Source organism: Myodes glareolus, chromosome 1, assembly GCF_982192425.1.
Source record: "Myodes glareolus chromosome 1, mMyoGla1.1, whole genome shotgun sequence".
NCBI classification, from domain to species: domain Eukaryota; kingdom Metazoa; phylum Chordata; class Mammalia; order Rodentia; family Cricetidae; genus Myodes; species Myodes glareolus.
Window position 1 is genome coordinate 96,339,306 of NC_142026.1, and position 16,079 is coordinate 96,355,384.

General features: G+C 36.2%; 1 protein-coding gene across 5 annotated transcripts in view; it reads left to right on the top strand.

Annotated features, from left to right (window-relative positions):
* The window catches only part of Kpna5 (karyopherin subunit alpha 5), a 66,319-nt gene extending 52,836 nt beyond the window's left edge, over window positions 1-13,483 (top strand). For all 5 annotated transcript variants that reach the window (XM_085690157.2, XM_085690162.2, XM_048425535.3 and 2 more), the window contains 4 exons: window positions 1,580-1,705; window positions 2,674-2,801; window positions 5,771-5,949; window positions 10,086-13,483. In XM_085690157.2, coding sequence (XP_085546283.1) covers window positions 1,580-1,705; window positions 2,674-2,801; window positions 5,771-5,949; window positions 10,086-10,273 — 621 coding nt within the window. In that variant the 3' untranslated portion in view covers window positions 10,274-13,483. The remainder of the gene's footprint in view (window positions 1-1,579; window positions 1,706-2,673; window positions 2,802-5,770; window positions 5,950-10,085) is intronic.
* The last annotated feature ends 2,596 nt before the right edge of the window (window positions 13,484-16,079 follow it).

Consider the following 16,079-nt stretch of genomic DNA (forward strand, 5'->3'; position numbering starts at 1 on the left):
TGTCAGGAATCTCCCAAAACACTAAGTCAACAATCGTAACATACATGCACAGGACCTAGCACAGACCCACACAGGTTGTGTGACTGCCATTTCAGTCTCTGAAAAATTACCATGAGCCCTGCTTAGTTGAGTCTCTAGGCCTTTGGGGCCTGGTGCTCTATTCCTGTGGCTTCCACAGTTCCTCCCCTTCTGCAGGACAAGCTCCAAGGGGAGTGACCTGATGGAGACCTCAAACCTGGGCTGTCTGATTCAGAATCTTAACTAGGTGGATGTCATTGAAATAAAGCCAGGTGCCCAGCTAACTAAATTCATTGAGCTTGAGACATAAAACACACTAACAAGGAAATGCATGTGCTGTGATCATCCAGTACGTGCTGTTGAGGGTTAATAGAAAAGATGAGTGTGATGAAAAATCTACAGTTTCTGTAGATAGGTGAAACTAAATAAATAGAGTAGCACTTCAGTAGATGAGATTAACATGGTCCTAAGGAGAAAGGCAGATACCCTGAGGTACGTTTAAGACCAATTAAACTTGAATAGGAGCTGTTGTTTATTATACATAGGTTATAGGACTTAAGAATCAGACTATGAAGCCAAAGGAAAGATAGCAAGGAAATGGTTCCAGAATTGGTGATTAACTTGTGTACACATGCCTGTTTTGGAAGAATGGTAAGAGGTTAAGATTGACTCCAGATTTGAGCAAGATTCTATTTTGATATTCACCAAAGTTGTTAAAAAGAGTAATCATTAGCAGTCCATAATACCCATTTTAAGGGTAGCTCTCTATACTGGGATACATTGCACTTACTAGCAAAATTTTAAAGGCCATAACGCTGCATACCTTCTACACTCAGAAAATCAAAATCATTGTGGATGATTGTGAATATAGGACAAAGCATTCAGTACTTAAGCCAGTTGATTTTTGTCTGAGACAGGGTTTCATTAGTAACTCTGACTGGCTTTAAACTCAGAGAAACCTGCTCATCTCTTCTTTTTTAATACTGGGATTAAACACATTTGCCACACACCTAATTAGATAATATTTCATTATAAAAGCCAAATTCTGAAAGCAGAATAAATTTATTCTGTACTTGAAATTTTTTATGATGCTATAGAAACCTAATGGGGAAAGAATATCATTCAGTAATTTGTTTTGAAAATGAGGTTAAATCCTGTCTTCCATCACTAAATCTTTCTTCAAGTAATTTTCTACATTGAACTTTGCAGACGTTTCTATGGGTATGACCAGAAATCATAACTGTTTCAAATCTTGAGTTTCAAGACTTTCCTACTTGGTAATAGTCTTCAGAGCATAATCTGTGCTGATAATACTGTAGCTTTGTTACTTTAATTTGTATATTTGAAGGCCATGTCTCTGACTCTCACCCTGGTGGAGAACTGCACTAGCTCTAGGTAAGCTTTATGAAAAGCAAGGTGGAAAGGTTGGCAGTTGCCTAATTTTTACCTTGAGAGGAATTTATTTCTTTGTTTTCAGATTGATTTCTGTACTTCTAAGTAATTCATAAGATTTTTGCATTTATACTAAAACCCTTTTTGTTTTCTGTCTTACCCAATTTAGGTCATTTTGAACTGTTCTGCATTGCCCTGTCTCTTACACTTGTTGGGTAGTCCAAAGGAGTCAATTAGAAAGGAAGCCTGCTGGACCATTTCTAACATCACTGCAGGAAACAGAGCTCAGATCCAGGTAAGTGCCTTGCACAGTTGAGATGACAATAGAAAGGTCTAAGCTGAGATCCCCGGCATTCAACATGACTTTTTCTTCTCTAAATAGCATTTGTGTTTAGAGTTCTAGTGAGGAATACCAATTACATCTATAAAAGTATCTGAACCATGAAGTTAGTCTAGAGAAATGGATGGTTTCTGCTGAGCACTGTAGCTCCCACCTGTAATCCTGGTACTTAAGAGACTGAAGCAGAACGAAAGTATGATTTTGAGGCCAAATGGACTATGTAGGGGCACCTTGTCTGGGAAGAAGAAAAGATTTTTTTTTTCTTTTTGGAAAAAAAAAATGTGTCATAACAGGTTTAAATTGAGAGATTGAGTCAGGATGATGATTTTGGGGCCAGAATGGACTGTATGGGCAGATGATTAAATGTGAGGAATCATCTTTCTGTTGGCTTTCAGTGTTTATTAGGTAGGTCAGCTTTCTTGAGACAAAGAACACCCACTTGGTTAGTCACATGTCTACAGTTTATCGCCTTTAATGTTTATATTTTACCAACACAGTCTCTGTTCTTTACAAAAGCTCATTTTTTTTCAGAAAAAAAGCAGTTAAAGTGTTGACAGATTATAAACAGAATCTTTTGAAAACATCTTACATTTTAAAATTTAAAAAGATTGTGTGTGTGTGTGTGTGTGTGTGTGTGTGTGTGTGTGTGTACCTGAGTGAGTTTATGTAAAGCACCATATGTACAGGTTCCTGTGGTAGCCAGGGTGTCAGATCCCCTGGATCTGGAAGCACAGGCGATCAGGAGTCTCCTGGTGTCTTTGCTGTGAACCAAAACCAGGTCCTCTGCAAAGGACAAACCCATAATTGCTGAGCCATCCTCCGACTGCTCCCAGATTTTAAAGCCTCTTTACTTCAGTATTTCTCATGACAGTAGTTCTGAAACAGTATTTGCACTAATTTTGTGGGATCATTTTTCTTCTTAGGCTGTCATCGATGCAAGTATTTTCCCTGTTTTGATTGAGGTTCTCCAGAAAGCAGAATTTCGTACCAGAAAAGAAGCAGCATGGGCTATAACTAATGCCACATCGGGAGGCACTCCAGAGCAAATAAGGTGGGTTTAGATTCTTTAATAATGTCTTTTAATATGAATCAGAAAATTTGAAAGAAACATTTTTATTGATTGATGAAACTAACATTTTTAGGTCTGTTTGACATACATTAACATGAAATGACAGCATTTGATATATCTTTTCATTTGGTTTCTTTTATTATTTTGCTTAAGTGAAAGTTAACCCGTCTTCTTCAGTAGAGATTAGAACTTCAAATGGGAAGAATTTGTTGATTTGCAGAATAAACTGTCATGAGTATTAGATTTGTTTCAAGCATGAAAATCACAAAATTAACTTCATTATATAGGAGTAACAAATATGAATGTCAGCTTGTTTAAAGTAAAATTAAAATATACATTTGTTTAATGGTGTTCTCTCTTTATTGGTTGTTGTCTTGCCAGTCGATAGCATAATACTTTTATGCACTACTTGTCCTTGTCCTCCTGTACTATGTTAATAATCTATGCTTTTTATTATATATATTACTGACAGCATTCATAATGGGTCCATGACTTTAAGTAAGCCTGGCCAAGTCCTGATCAAGTCCTCATTCTTTGGTAAACTTGTAAGAGGATCAATTTGACAGAATCATTTAACCTTTCTAGTCCAGTTTCTTCTTGCTAATGAATTCAGTAACTGTATCAAAAGTGAAATGTATGCACTTGGAATGCTCAGTACAGTGCCTAATGAACATTAGGTTCTCAGTTAGAATAAGGTACTGCTGTCTTTTGTACTTGTCATTTTAAATATTGATTCCAGTCTCTTTGTATAATGTGTCTTCAATCTTTTTGACTTGTATAGCAAAGATAGACTTTGTACCTCTGATAAATTTGACTGCTCTATATAATCCTTTCATTTTAAAAATCCTTCTGTAAACTCAAAGTCACTATTTAAGAAATATTTTCTAACAAATATGTAACTCTTAAAACTTTATAAAGTAAGACAAATTATGTTATTTTAATGATTCAAAGGATTTTAAATACAGCAGGCGTTAGATCATTATCTTGTTTGTTTTTGGTTTTTAGAGACAGTTCTCACTGTTGTATGCCTTTTTCAATGCCATACATTTTCCCACAAAAGCAGTACAATATTTGAAAATATATGTATACACATATATATGTGTGTGTAAGTATACATATATGCATGTACATAGGTACGTACGTATATTGAGACAGGATCATGCTGTGTTATTTGGTCTTGTCTGAAATTTACTGTGTAGACCAGGCTGATCTTAAACTTAAAGAGATTTGTTGGCTTTTGCCTTCTGATTGTTGGGAGTAAAGGTGTTTACCACTGTGCCGTTTGTGGGGGGGAAATATTTTAAAATAAATTATCTGTAACTTTATTATGCTAACAGTTAATTCATTATTCACCTTTCTTTTTGTAACTTATTTTTTTGGCCAGGATCCCAAGTGCTGGGGTTATAAATGTGCCACTGTGCCTTGATAGACCATTGTCTTTCATTACCTTCATGTATACTGTCAGCCTTCATATCTCTGCATAGAGATATCATCTGTGTCTGCCTCTTTTCTGTTCTCCCTTATTATTTTTATTAATATTTCCTTATATAGTGTCCTAAATATAAGCAATAATAAAAAAGTCTTTGTTGTGTGTTTTTCAATTAGTATGGTTATTTTTAACTGTGGTAAACTGAAAGTAACCACATATAAAGGAAGAAAATGTCTTAATCGCAGATTAGATTCAGCATGCATACCACAATAATTGTTCTTACTCTTGCCAGTTATTGTTCTGGTAACTAAGTCATTTTGGTTACACCAGGTGTCTTTATATATTTTATTTCACTTAACCTCTTACGTATGTGATAATTATTCATTCAGAAATGGTTTTGATCAGTTACTTTGAAATTGAGTACATAACGTCTTTTTCTGATGTGTGTGTGTGTGTGTGTGTGTGTGTGTGTGTGATAATTCATATGGGGAAGCCAGAATCTGTAGAATCAGTTTTCTCATTGTGGGTTCTAAGAATGAACACAGGTAGCTGTTGTACAGCAAGTGCTAAGCCTCCCCCAACCTCCAACACACACACACACACACACACACACACACACACACACACACTCCTTTTTCAAAGGAGCAGAAACTGCTATAAAATACTTCCTGTTGGGAAAGTGGGGTAGAGAGCTCAAAGGCACATAACTAACTAAAAATGGAATTAGAATTAGAATATGAAACCATGCAATCTGGCTTCAAAGCCTGTTTTTGCCCTTTGTGTTTCATTTATATCAGAGGAAGTGGAAAGTAGGTAATAGTAATGCATTAGGCAATTATGGGCTATTTCTGTGAACAATACTGGTTAACATTTACCAGGTAGCCTGTTTTCTTCTTTCGATCCTTTGAATTTCTGAAATATAATGTATGTTTCAGAGCATTGGCTGTGATTACTGTTGTAAGAAATCTTTTGATTTAATTTGGTGTTTCCTTTCCTTCTCATTTGTACCTTCCCAACAAATAAACCAAGGATGAGGGAGGGAAGGAAAGAGAGAACACACTGTCTCACTTTTAAAAAAGAATGGGTGGAACCTACTATTCCTAACCCTCCTCTGCAAAATCATCCAAGTTCTGGTCTGTGTGTATGCATTTTGTAGTATTTGTAATTCTATTATTGCTAAGTACAAGGAACTGGATAACAGGAGAAAATGGTTTGCAGATTGCAAAGTAAATAAAATACTTTCGGCATTTAAGCCAGATATAGAGACATACCCCTGTGATCCCAGCACTCAGGAGGCAGAGCCAGTCAAATCTGTGAGTTCAAGGCCAGCCTGATCTACTTAGCAAGTTCCAGGCTAGCAAAGGCCTACACAGTGAGACCCTGACTCAAAAAAGAACAGCAACAAGTGTGTATAAAAGCACTTTTATTATTGGTTATATAACATTTCATTCTGGTTTTGTTTTATTATGATTTACACTGTTTAAACCCTCCTCCCCCATTTCTCTTTAAAATTTTGGTGAAGGTATTTGGTAACCTTGGGCTGCATTAAACCACTTTGTGACCTTTTGACTGTCATGGACTCCAAAATAGTTCAAGTGGCTTTGAATGGACTTGAAAATATTTTACGTCTTGGAGAACAAGAGTCTAAGCAGAATGGAATGAGTGCCAATCCATACTGTTCTCTCATTGAAGAAGCATATGGTAAGCAGGCAGTTGAACGTTTGTAATTATAGTTAATTCATAATGATCTGCCCTAAGAAGCCCCCCCCCTTCTGTACCTCCACCCTCCCCCATTCTGTTAGTTTTTTTCCATTATAAATGCAGTATAATATTTGAAAATAATTGCCCATGATTCATATTGCAGCAATTCATCTTCATCGTTTTCTTTTCTTTTTACTATTTAACTTTCCTTGTCTACCTTCCTTTTTATATTTTTTGAACAGTACTTTAAATTGATTTAAGTAGTGTGTGTTGTGCATTTCTCCATGATTGAATAGATGTATAAGGTATCAAATAGATGTGTAAGTATAGTTTAAGTAATATTTTAGCAGTTTTAGCTACATGCTTATAATTGATCATTAGTTTCTAAATTGTTTAGTGCTTTATATAAGCCAAAATAATCATATTTTTGTGTGAAATTTTATTTCTTCTATTTACTGGTAGCAGTTTGGGCTTGGTTTGGGATTTTTTTTTTTTAATACTGTCAGCTGTGTAGCTGAGACAGGCCTAGAACTCACTGTAGAGCCCAGATTGGCGTCCACCTCAGTTTTCTGGGAGTTGTGATTAGAAGCATGGACCATCATGTCCACCTGAATCATTATGTCCAGATGAATTTTCAGGCATGCAAATGCTGGATTGTAGGCACAAAATTGTTTTATCTTCTCATTTCATTTGCCTAAGGTCGTTTAATTGGCAGCATCACTGGCTGTGTGAAAGGGCTTCTGAAACTTGGTGTTCCTTTTTTTGGTAAAGTGATGTCAATGAGTTGCTTTTATGATAATTTCTTGGCTTATTTTGTATAGAAAGTGCTGTTTCTGGTCTAGACAGATGGTTCAGTGGTTAAGAGCTTAGCTGTTCTTTCAGAGGACTGGAATTCAACTCCCAGGACCCATATATCAGCTCATAACTCTGATCTAATTCCCTAATATAGACATACATGCAGGTCAAATGCCAATGTGTATAAAGTAAAAATAAGTTACTAAAAAGAAGGTGCTATTTCACTTGTATTAGTGTATTTCCTAATCACAATTGACTATTGTACTTTGGATCTGTATTTAACTTTCTTCATATTAATTAAGTTTTTAACTTCTTATTGTGTGTACATGGGCTCATGTGCCATGGTATTTTTGTGGAGGTCAGAGGACAACTTTACCGATTGAACTTGGGTCATCAGGCCGGTACAGCCAGTGTCTGGCCATCAAGCTACTACCGTCTTAGTAGCCCTGCTTTTTATGGTTTATTATGAAATTTTTCTTGAAGTTTTTTTATGTTTAACAAGTGACTCAGTCTCCTATTTCCTATTTTTTTCATTTCATTTCTTTTAAAGTTTACAAAATCATTGTCCTAATGGACATTCAGTGAAAACATTTCTTTGAAGATGGTTTCTCAGGCTGTCCTATAACTCACTCTGTAGAACAGGCTGGCTCCAAACTCACAGAGATCCATCTGGCTCTGCCTCCTGGGTGCTGGGTTTAAAGGTATGTGTCAGTCACTACCCTCTGGCAAAAATTAATTTTTGTTGATCAGATTTTTCTCTCCTTCCCTTCTCCTTCCCTCCCCTTTGGTGGGAGCTGGGGAGAAGCGACAACTTCTGCCTATGTGGTCCTTGCTATCCTAGAGCTTCTGTGGAGACCAGCTGATTAATCAAGAGAGCCTCCTGCTTCTCTCTCCCAAGTGCTGGGATTAGAGGTGTACACCACCAAACTTATCGTAGTCAATTTTTTTTTGTCTTCTTAAGAAATTTAACTCACCAGACTCCCACAAAGTCAGTTCATGCAGCAGAATAAAAACCTCGTGCCATTGTCCTTGGCCTCTCAGTCAGCCTTCATTGCCAGCCACATTGAGAGTGTCCATTTTGATCACATGCTCCATCACTCCCAGTCCAGCTGGCCTTGGTGAGCTCCCATTAGATCAGTCCCACCGTCTCAGTGGGTGGACGCACCCCTCGTGATCCTGACTTCCTTGCTCATGTTCTCCCTCCTTCTTCTCCTCATTTGGACCTAGGGAGCTAAGTCCAGTGCGGCAATGTGGGTCTCTGTCTCTATCTCCATCCATCGCCAGATGAAGGTTCTATGGTGATAAGCAAGATATTCATCAGTGTGGCTATGGGACAAGGCCAGTTCAGGCACCCTCTCCTCTGCTGCCCAAGGAACAATCTGGGGAATCTCTTCTTGGACCTGGGAACCCCTCTAGAGTCAGAGTACATACAGGGGAGCTTCTGCAGAGAAAACACAGGGGGCAAGAGAAAAAGCAGATAGGTAGATAATAAACATTCAGACGAACAAACAAACAAATAAATAAATGTTGTCTGTGGGGGAAAAAAGGAAAAAAAATTTAACTCACAAGGAATTTATTTTAAAGCAGAGTTGAACCTAAATTGAATTTTAAAAGATTTATTAATAGGAATATTTACTGTTCTCTAGTAAGTCTCATTTTTTTTGTATACTGATTAAAGCTTTTACTTAAGATTCTAAATGAAGCCTGAGGCATATTAACCTTATTTCAAAATATATAAGATATCAGTGGCTCTCCATGGCTTGCTCAACCTGCTTTCTTATATATTCCAGGGTCATCTGCCCAGGGTTTTCACGACCCACAGTGGATGGGCCCTCCTCCATCAATCACTAATTAAGAAAATGCCCAGAAGCTGGCCCACAGCCTGATCTTATGGAGGCATTTTCTTAGTTGTAGTTCTCCTTTCCCAGATATGTTTAGGTTGTGTCATGTTGACAAAATCCAGCCAGCACACTATGCTAGCTTAGGACCCAGATTCTGTTCCAGTAACCACATGGACAGGTCACAACCTCCTGTTCCAGGTGATCCAAAGATTCAGACCTCCTTAGGCTCCTGCATGCATATGGTGCACATAAATTCAAGCTTGCTGACACACATACACATACATAAAGAATAAAGTTAAAATCAGTATTTTCTCATGAACAGTCTTTTTTAATCCCAGATTATACTGGAGTTTGTGGGTTTTCTGTGTTTGTGTACAGAGACGGTGGCTGCTTTGCTTATTCCTTACTGTTCAATATCCAATGTCATGTCTTCTTTAAAACGTATTTTTATTATTAGGGCACGTTTGTGGACATGAGTTCCACAGCGCACATGTGAGTGTCAGAGGATAGCTTTGTGGTGTCAGTTCTGCCTTCCACTTCATGGGGGCTGCCAGTTGTGCATGGCAAGTACCATTACCTGCTGAGTCATCTGGTTAGCCCAAAGTAATTTGTCTTTGAATGAAAAATATTCCAGCATAACTCAAATCTGTGTAGCATTCTTTTCCTGAAAGCAATAAAATAGGATGTTACACATTTCTCTTACTCTTTCAGAAGTTTTTTTTTCTCAAGGTTCATTTATAGGTTATACTTTGGGAACATTCTGTAACTATATATGATATTTTGTTGTGAAGTGTCATGGATTCAAATATAGTTTGCATGTATTTCATACCGAAACCCTCTAGTTCAAAATGGTTTACTTTGTTCATTTGCTTTGTTTCTCTTTTGGTTCTTCATTATTTAGCGTAGTTGTTTTAGAAAGGGTCTGTGGAGTTAGTCTAAAACTGGACTTCTGTAACTCAAGTGCAGATAATTGAACTTCTTGACTTAGTCAAGAACACACAGCAGCAGGCTAGCTAGAGCTTGTAATCTTCCTTCCCAGCTGGTGTCTCTCTGTCTTCACATTGTATTTCCCTGTACTTTCCCCCAGTATTTACTTATTTATGTATTTTTATTTAGAAAGACTGGATTTCATTAGCCTGGGTTGTCCTGGAGCTCTTTATGTAGTCAAAGATGATCTTGAACTTCTGCTCCTGTTGCCTATACTTCATAAGTGCTAGGATTACAGGCGTGCATCACTTGCCTGGTTTTATGCAGTAATGGTGTTTGAATCTATGGTTTCCTGTGTGCTAGTCAAGCATTCTTACCAACTGAGCTACATCCCTAGGTTCCTATACTTGTCATTCTTAAAGAACATGGCTTAAGTGCAAACTCATTGATTTGTGCAAAAAATAAATTGAAAAATTTCTGAAGTGAATGGATGCTATTTTTTGTTATTTTCATATAATATATATTGAAGCCCTAATAATAATTTGTTTCTTATATGTCTTCTTTCTGTGATAGGCTTGGATAAAATTGAGTTTCTGCAAAGTCATGAAAATCAGGAAATTTATCAAAAGGCTTTTGATCTGATTGAACACTATTTTGGTGTAGAAGATGATGATCCTAGCATTGTACCTACAGTGGATGAAAGCCAGCAACAGTTTGTATTTCAGCAGCAGGAGGCACCAATGGAAGGATTTCAGCTCTAACAAACGGGTGGTGAAGAAAGTGACTGACTAAAATGACTAGCTTCTGATATCTCTTCCACATTACCAGTATTGGTAGAAATATCTTTATGTAATATGGAAAAGAAAAAATATGATGCACTTTTAAAAAGCAAAAATGAAACAAAAGTTTCCATTCAGATGCACCTTTTTTAAATAGATTCCTGTTTGTTGTTTTGGTTGTTCATTTTGATGTAGCTATATTTGTCTTCTATTGTTTGAACTTTTATAGCTATTTGTGAATATACATTCATTATGCAATTATTTCACTCAAGCTTGAAAAGGAGGGCTTGGTGTTATATAATGGTTCTGAACTTTTCAAGTATTCTTGAAAACTGCACAATAGCAGTGTTGTGAATATTGATAGTCGCATTTTGGCAGGAAGTCTGGCAATGCCCAGGCTTTACTAAATCTACCTCTGTTTTGAAGCAAACATAAAAGCAAAAAAGCTTCACAAACACGAAGTCATATAAGAGCTGAATTAGAATATGATAATCTTTATTACTTTAGATTATAAATCACTGTGCTGTAGGTTATACTTCAAACAACTACAACAGAAAACATACAGAATTTATTTATAAAACAGAAGAAATAGTGTACTGATGGTTAAAATGTGGCAGATATGAAGAGAGAAGCTTTTTGTGTTGATCACATTGTATACCTATAAAACACTTAAATATCTGTGTTGTTCACATAAAACACTACTAGTCTAGTATATTTTATATTTTATCCAGATATGCTATCCCTTTTGGAATAGTGTTTATTTTCACTCTTTACTTTAAAGAGGATCATGACAGAGGTGATGATGAGTCTAAAGTAGCTACTTACTTAAAACTATGTTTCCTCTGAGCTTTCAGAAAATTTTGAAACATTTTATTCTTTGTATAGTTGTGAACTTGAGTACTTGAATGACAAAGTTATGTACTAAGTTTTGTTAAATGCATTTAATGTATTGACTAAATGAGTGATACTAATGAAAACTGCTAAGGATTGTTTAATGTGTAGAAGTCCATATTAGGAATATTTCCTTTTAGTAATGCACAGCATATGATGCTGCTACTTGTTATGAACTATGTGCTAAATGACCGTTGTATCAGATTGGTCAGTCTGAATTTGTGTTTATGAGTTAACAGCAAAAAGTCTCTTGGAATATGAAAGTCTAAAAGATTTTGATAGAAAATTTATATTTATTTACCTACATGTGTGTTATGCCCATAGAACTGTGCTTGGTAGAATTTTCTAAGAGGTTGTGGGATTGTCGAACTCGGTCTTTTGATTTATAGTTTATATGCAGGTTATGGATATATCCAGCTATATACTTAAGAATACTTATGTAAAACCTAATTTATAGCTCTTTTAAGATGGGGACTAAAACAATTTTGATATGATTCCTAGTCTAGTCTGTAAAATACTTCATTTATGATAGCATTTGTAATGTTTCTTCTGGAAATCAGAGGCATGTGGCATAAGAAATGTGTATATGGGAGTACTTTTAAATAGTAGGACACTTTGTAAGCTATATATTATGAATCTAAGCTTTAGCAAGACACTTAAACCCTACAACCATGAAATCTAGGTTTAAATAGTTTCCATCCATAGGGTTGACTGCATCTGTCGGTCTTTTTATACTATTAAGTAGAAGATTGTGTCTGTGCCCTTTTTATTATAATGGAAGTTACAGAGTTAAGTATAAAAATTTTCCTTTGACATTATATACATTCAAAGAAACAGGGTAGTGATATAAAGATTACCAAGCTGATGGGTGAATTTATCACATAAACACTGTTTTATGGTGCCGATGTTTATAAATGTATGGTGACAGGGTATTCAGTTCTTTGTAATCAGTTAATTGAACTTGTTGATGCAGCATACTTCAAACCTAGCCATCTGTGCCTGCTTTGATGACTCAGTAGTCAGTATAACAAATCTCTAAGCCAAATCTTCCAAAAAATAGCTCTTACAGAAGAAACTTGTATGTGTGTGTGTGTGTGTACATGCATACACATACATGGGAACACACACACACATATATAATGTTTGCAGATGCATAGAATGAATGATCTATCAAAGGAGATTTTAGAATATGCCAGTGGGACATATGTATTTCTAAGCACAGAACTTGATCTTACTTTAAATATTTAAATACACATTTAATTTATTGGATCTGCATCTTGCATAATTGATTAGATTTGAATGTGTGACATTTGGTACCACTTTAAGGTCTAATTCTTTTCTGTTGAAACAAGACTAAGAGATAGCTTTGTAAGTGCACCATGTAAAATGCCCCCAGATTTGCTTTCATCATCATAATATCGTCCCTTGTGACACAACTTAATAGGTTGCTTTTCTAAGATGTGTGACACTTCTGTATGTATCTGTGCCAGATAAAATAAAATGTGTCTTGGGGAATTCTTACGATATTCATGCAGATACCAAAAAAAAAAAAATGCTTGAAAGAGTCCACTTAATTAAATTGGTCCATTTAGTTAAATTTACTTGAACTTGAATTTCTGCTGGTTGAACTATGCAATTATGCTTACTTGTTTTATGACTACTTGATGCACTGTCCTAGGTTCTTACTGTTCATTTAGTTGTTTTTACTGTAAGTTTTAATTTGAAAGGTTATTCTAACCTAATTTTTAGTGTTCTTAACTTTTAGTGTCATTTGTCACTTATTGGTAGCACCAAAACCAGGATATTTTTTGTTTTGATTTATTTTGCTTATTGATTATTTTTGTTTTTAAAGTATATCTGCTGGCACAGAAATAGCTTCTCATTTGGTTCCTGAAACCTGTTTGCAGTTAAAGATTGACTCAGTGGCTGCAGACCTAAAGAAGAATTTATTACCTCCGCTTTTAATAGTTTTTCTTCTTTATTAAGGAGTAGTATGGAAAAAGTAAACTTTAAAAAGTCTGTAGATTTTTGTTACTGTTCTAAATTCAGGTTAATTTGATACTGTGAAATAAAATGAACTTCTATTCCTTTCAGTACATAGCACTGTTGTTTTCTGAAATGTGACATGCTATTAGTTAGCCTGGATAGTAGGGCTCTAAAAGGCTGTTGTCCCCTGATTGGAAAGTGAGATGAGATGAGGAGATTCTCACCTAACTAAATAAACAAACATTTGAGCATTATGCAATATTATGAAATGTTAACACGCTACTAAACACAATAAAGTACTGTTTTGCAGTTGCATTTATATGTGTGCTTATTTTCATTATTATTGCTGAGATTGTATATTCCCAATGGAATAAAAACAGATGCAACCATCAGTTAACAGTCTTTCCATTTCTATAAAACAAGAAACATAAAAGTAGTTCATTCAAAACTAGTTAGAAAAAGAGAAAAAAGGGGGCCTCCCCTAAAAAAATAGACCAAGTAGCAGGATGCTAGATATTAAATCGGTTCTGTCAGTTATCACAGTGATTTTAATGAGATGTTTAAGTGCATAAGCATAGTAGGTCGCTGTACTAGACACATTTCTACTTCCAGGATAAAATGCCATGGTCCAATCAACTTACAGAAGGGGAGACTCGCACTTCCAGGGGGGATTGGGGACCTCAACACCAGTCTTTTGAAGCCTCAGAATTCATCCCCAGTGACACACTTCCTCCAGCAAGGCCATACCACCTATGCTTCCTAAACAGAAATCAACTTGGGGCCAAGTATTTAAATGCCAGAATGACATTAGACATCTCATTTAAATCACCGCAGTAGTGTAAATCTCACAAAAGACTTTTGGAAATGGAAACATTGTCAAGCAAAGTAACAAGTCCTATGTGGTGGTTTTGCTTTTTGTTTTGTTTTGTTGCTGTTGTTGTTGTTTAGAAAGTTGCACACTTCTCCAGATTGGTGTTACTCATTTTACTCCCATCAGTAGTATATAACAGGCTCACTTTTGCACATCCTAAACAGCATTTGTTACCTTGTTTTCTGTTTGCTAATAGTCATTCTAATGAAGGAGATATTATTTCATTTGTTTTGATGTGTGCATGTCTGATGGCTAATGAAGTTGAGCCCTTCTGGTACATATCCCAAAGCAATGAAACTGCTACAACAAAAAGATAAGTGCACCTTGGGTTATTATCGTAGCACTGATTAACAGCCAAGATATGAAACAGCCTACAATTAAGTTACATGGGCAAAAAAAAAAAAAGATTTTTCTTTCTTTTTTTTTATAAGCTTGTTTAAACATTTGTAAAATAGTTGTTAGGACAACCTTTGCTGTTGGACAGTGCTGGTCTGAGCATCTCCCATAGCCTGTGAATTACAAGGGTGACTGGCCCAGCCATGGGTGAGTTCTAAGGATTGTTTTCCCTTACTTGCCCTTTCTGGGGGTTGTTTTGATGGCCTGAGGTAGTAACTACACCTGCTCAGTTTATCTGAAGACAGAAGGAAACTGCTGCCTCTGAAACCATGTCCCCTTACGCCTACCTACTATGACTGGCATAGGGACACAGAGCTTTGCCTGTCTTGGCTTTTAACTCAGATTTCAGGGGTTCCCTGTCTAGCTGGCTATCTTTAAACTCCGTAGGAAGGTAAATAGGGCAGTCATAGGTCCCTTTGATTTTGCAAATGACTGCTCGTTCACATTTTTCTCTGACGTTTTATGCTAGAGTTCAAATTGAACCCTTGTTCCTCCGTTTTGGCAGGAAGTGGCACCAGTCCACCATGTTCTCTTCACAGCTGGAAAGTAGGCTGCTGCATCACTTGCAGTTATAGTACTTTTTTCTTGCATCTTGTTTGTCTTTTATCTCATTTATTCTGAGATAATTTGGTTACATTGATTCATCTGGTTTCATTTATTGAAGTTTCTGCCTTTAATTTTTTAATTTCTAGGTTTGAGAGGGTTGTTTGTTTGGTGTTTTTTGGTTTTGGTTTGTTTCTGTTGTTTTTTTTTTTTTGGTTTTTTTGGTTTTTTGTTTGTTTGTTTGGTTGATTTTTTTTGCCATGCTGCCCCCAAGCATATTTATTAAGGCATTCTATAATTTTTGTAAGAAAACCAGTTTGTAAAGCTAAAAAACCCTAATGATTAAAAGGTAAATGAATAAAGAGCATGTAGGGCAAGATACATTTAAATATATAAAATGTTCTGCCTGCTTATATGCCTGTCCGCCAGAAGAGGGCACCAGATCTCAGTTAGTTGTGAGCCACCATGTGGTTGCTGGGAATTGAACTCAGGACCTCTGAAAGAACAGCCAGTGCTCTTACCTCTGAGCTATCTCTCTCCAGCCCCAAGATACATAATTTTTAAAACATTTGAAGGTGATTGACACACTTTTTCCTTTTTTTTTTTTTAATGGTTTGTTTGCTTGTTTATTTTGAGGCAGAATTTGTCTATGTAGTCCTGGCTGTCCTAGAACTCACTCTGTAGACCAGGTTGGCCTCGAACTCACAGAAATCCACCTGCTTCTGCCTCTCAAGTGCTGGAATTAAAGGCGTGTACCACCACTGCCTGATTCCTTTTCTATTTTTAAAATCACTTTAATAATTGCTGTTTTAATACTTCATCAATAAAATAAATTCTGGAATAATTTGTAGACTTTTCAAATCTGTTGCTTAATTGTCAGCTAGGAAAAGTATAACTAAAGGGACTATCCAGGTACCAAATACTAGAGACCTTGGGTTGAAAATTAGTATTGGTGTTTTTGTTTCTTTGTTTAGAGACAAGGTCTCACACTGTAGTCCAGGCTGTCTTTGACCTCATAGGAATACTGTGTCGATCAGCACAGTACTTGGGTTACATCCATGAGGTACCATTGATGGGTGAAAGTTAGCAATACGAGGAAGA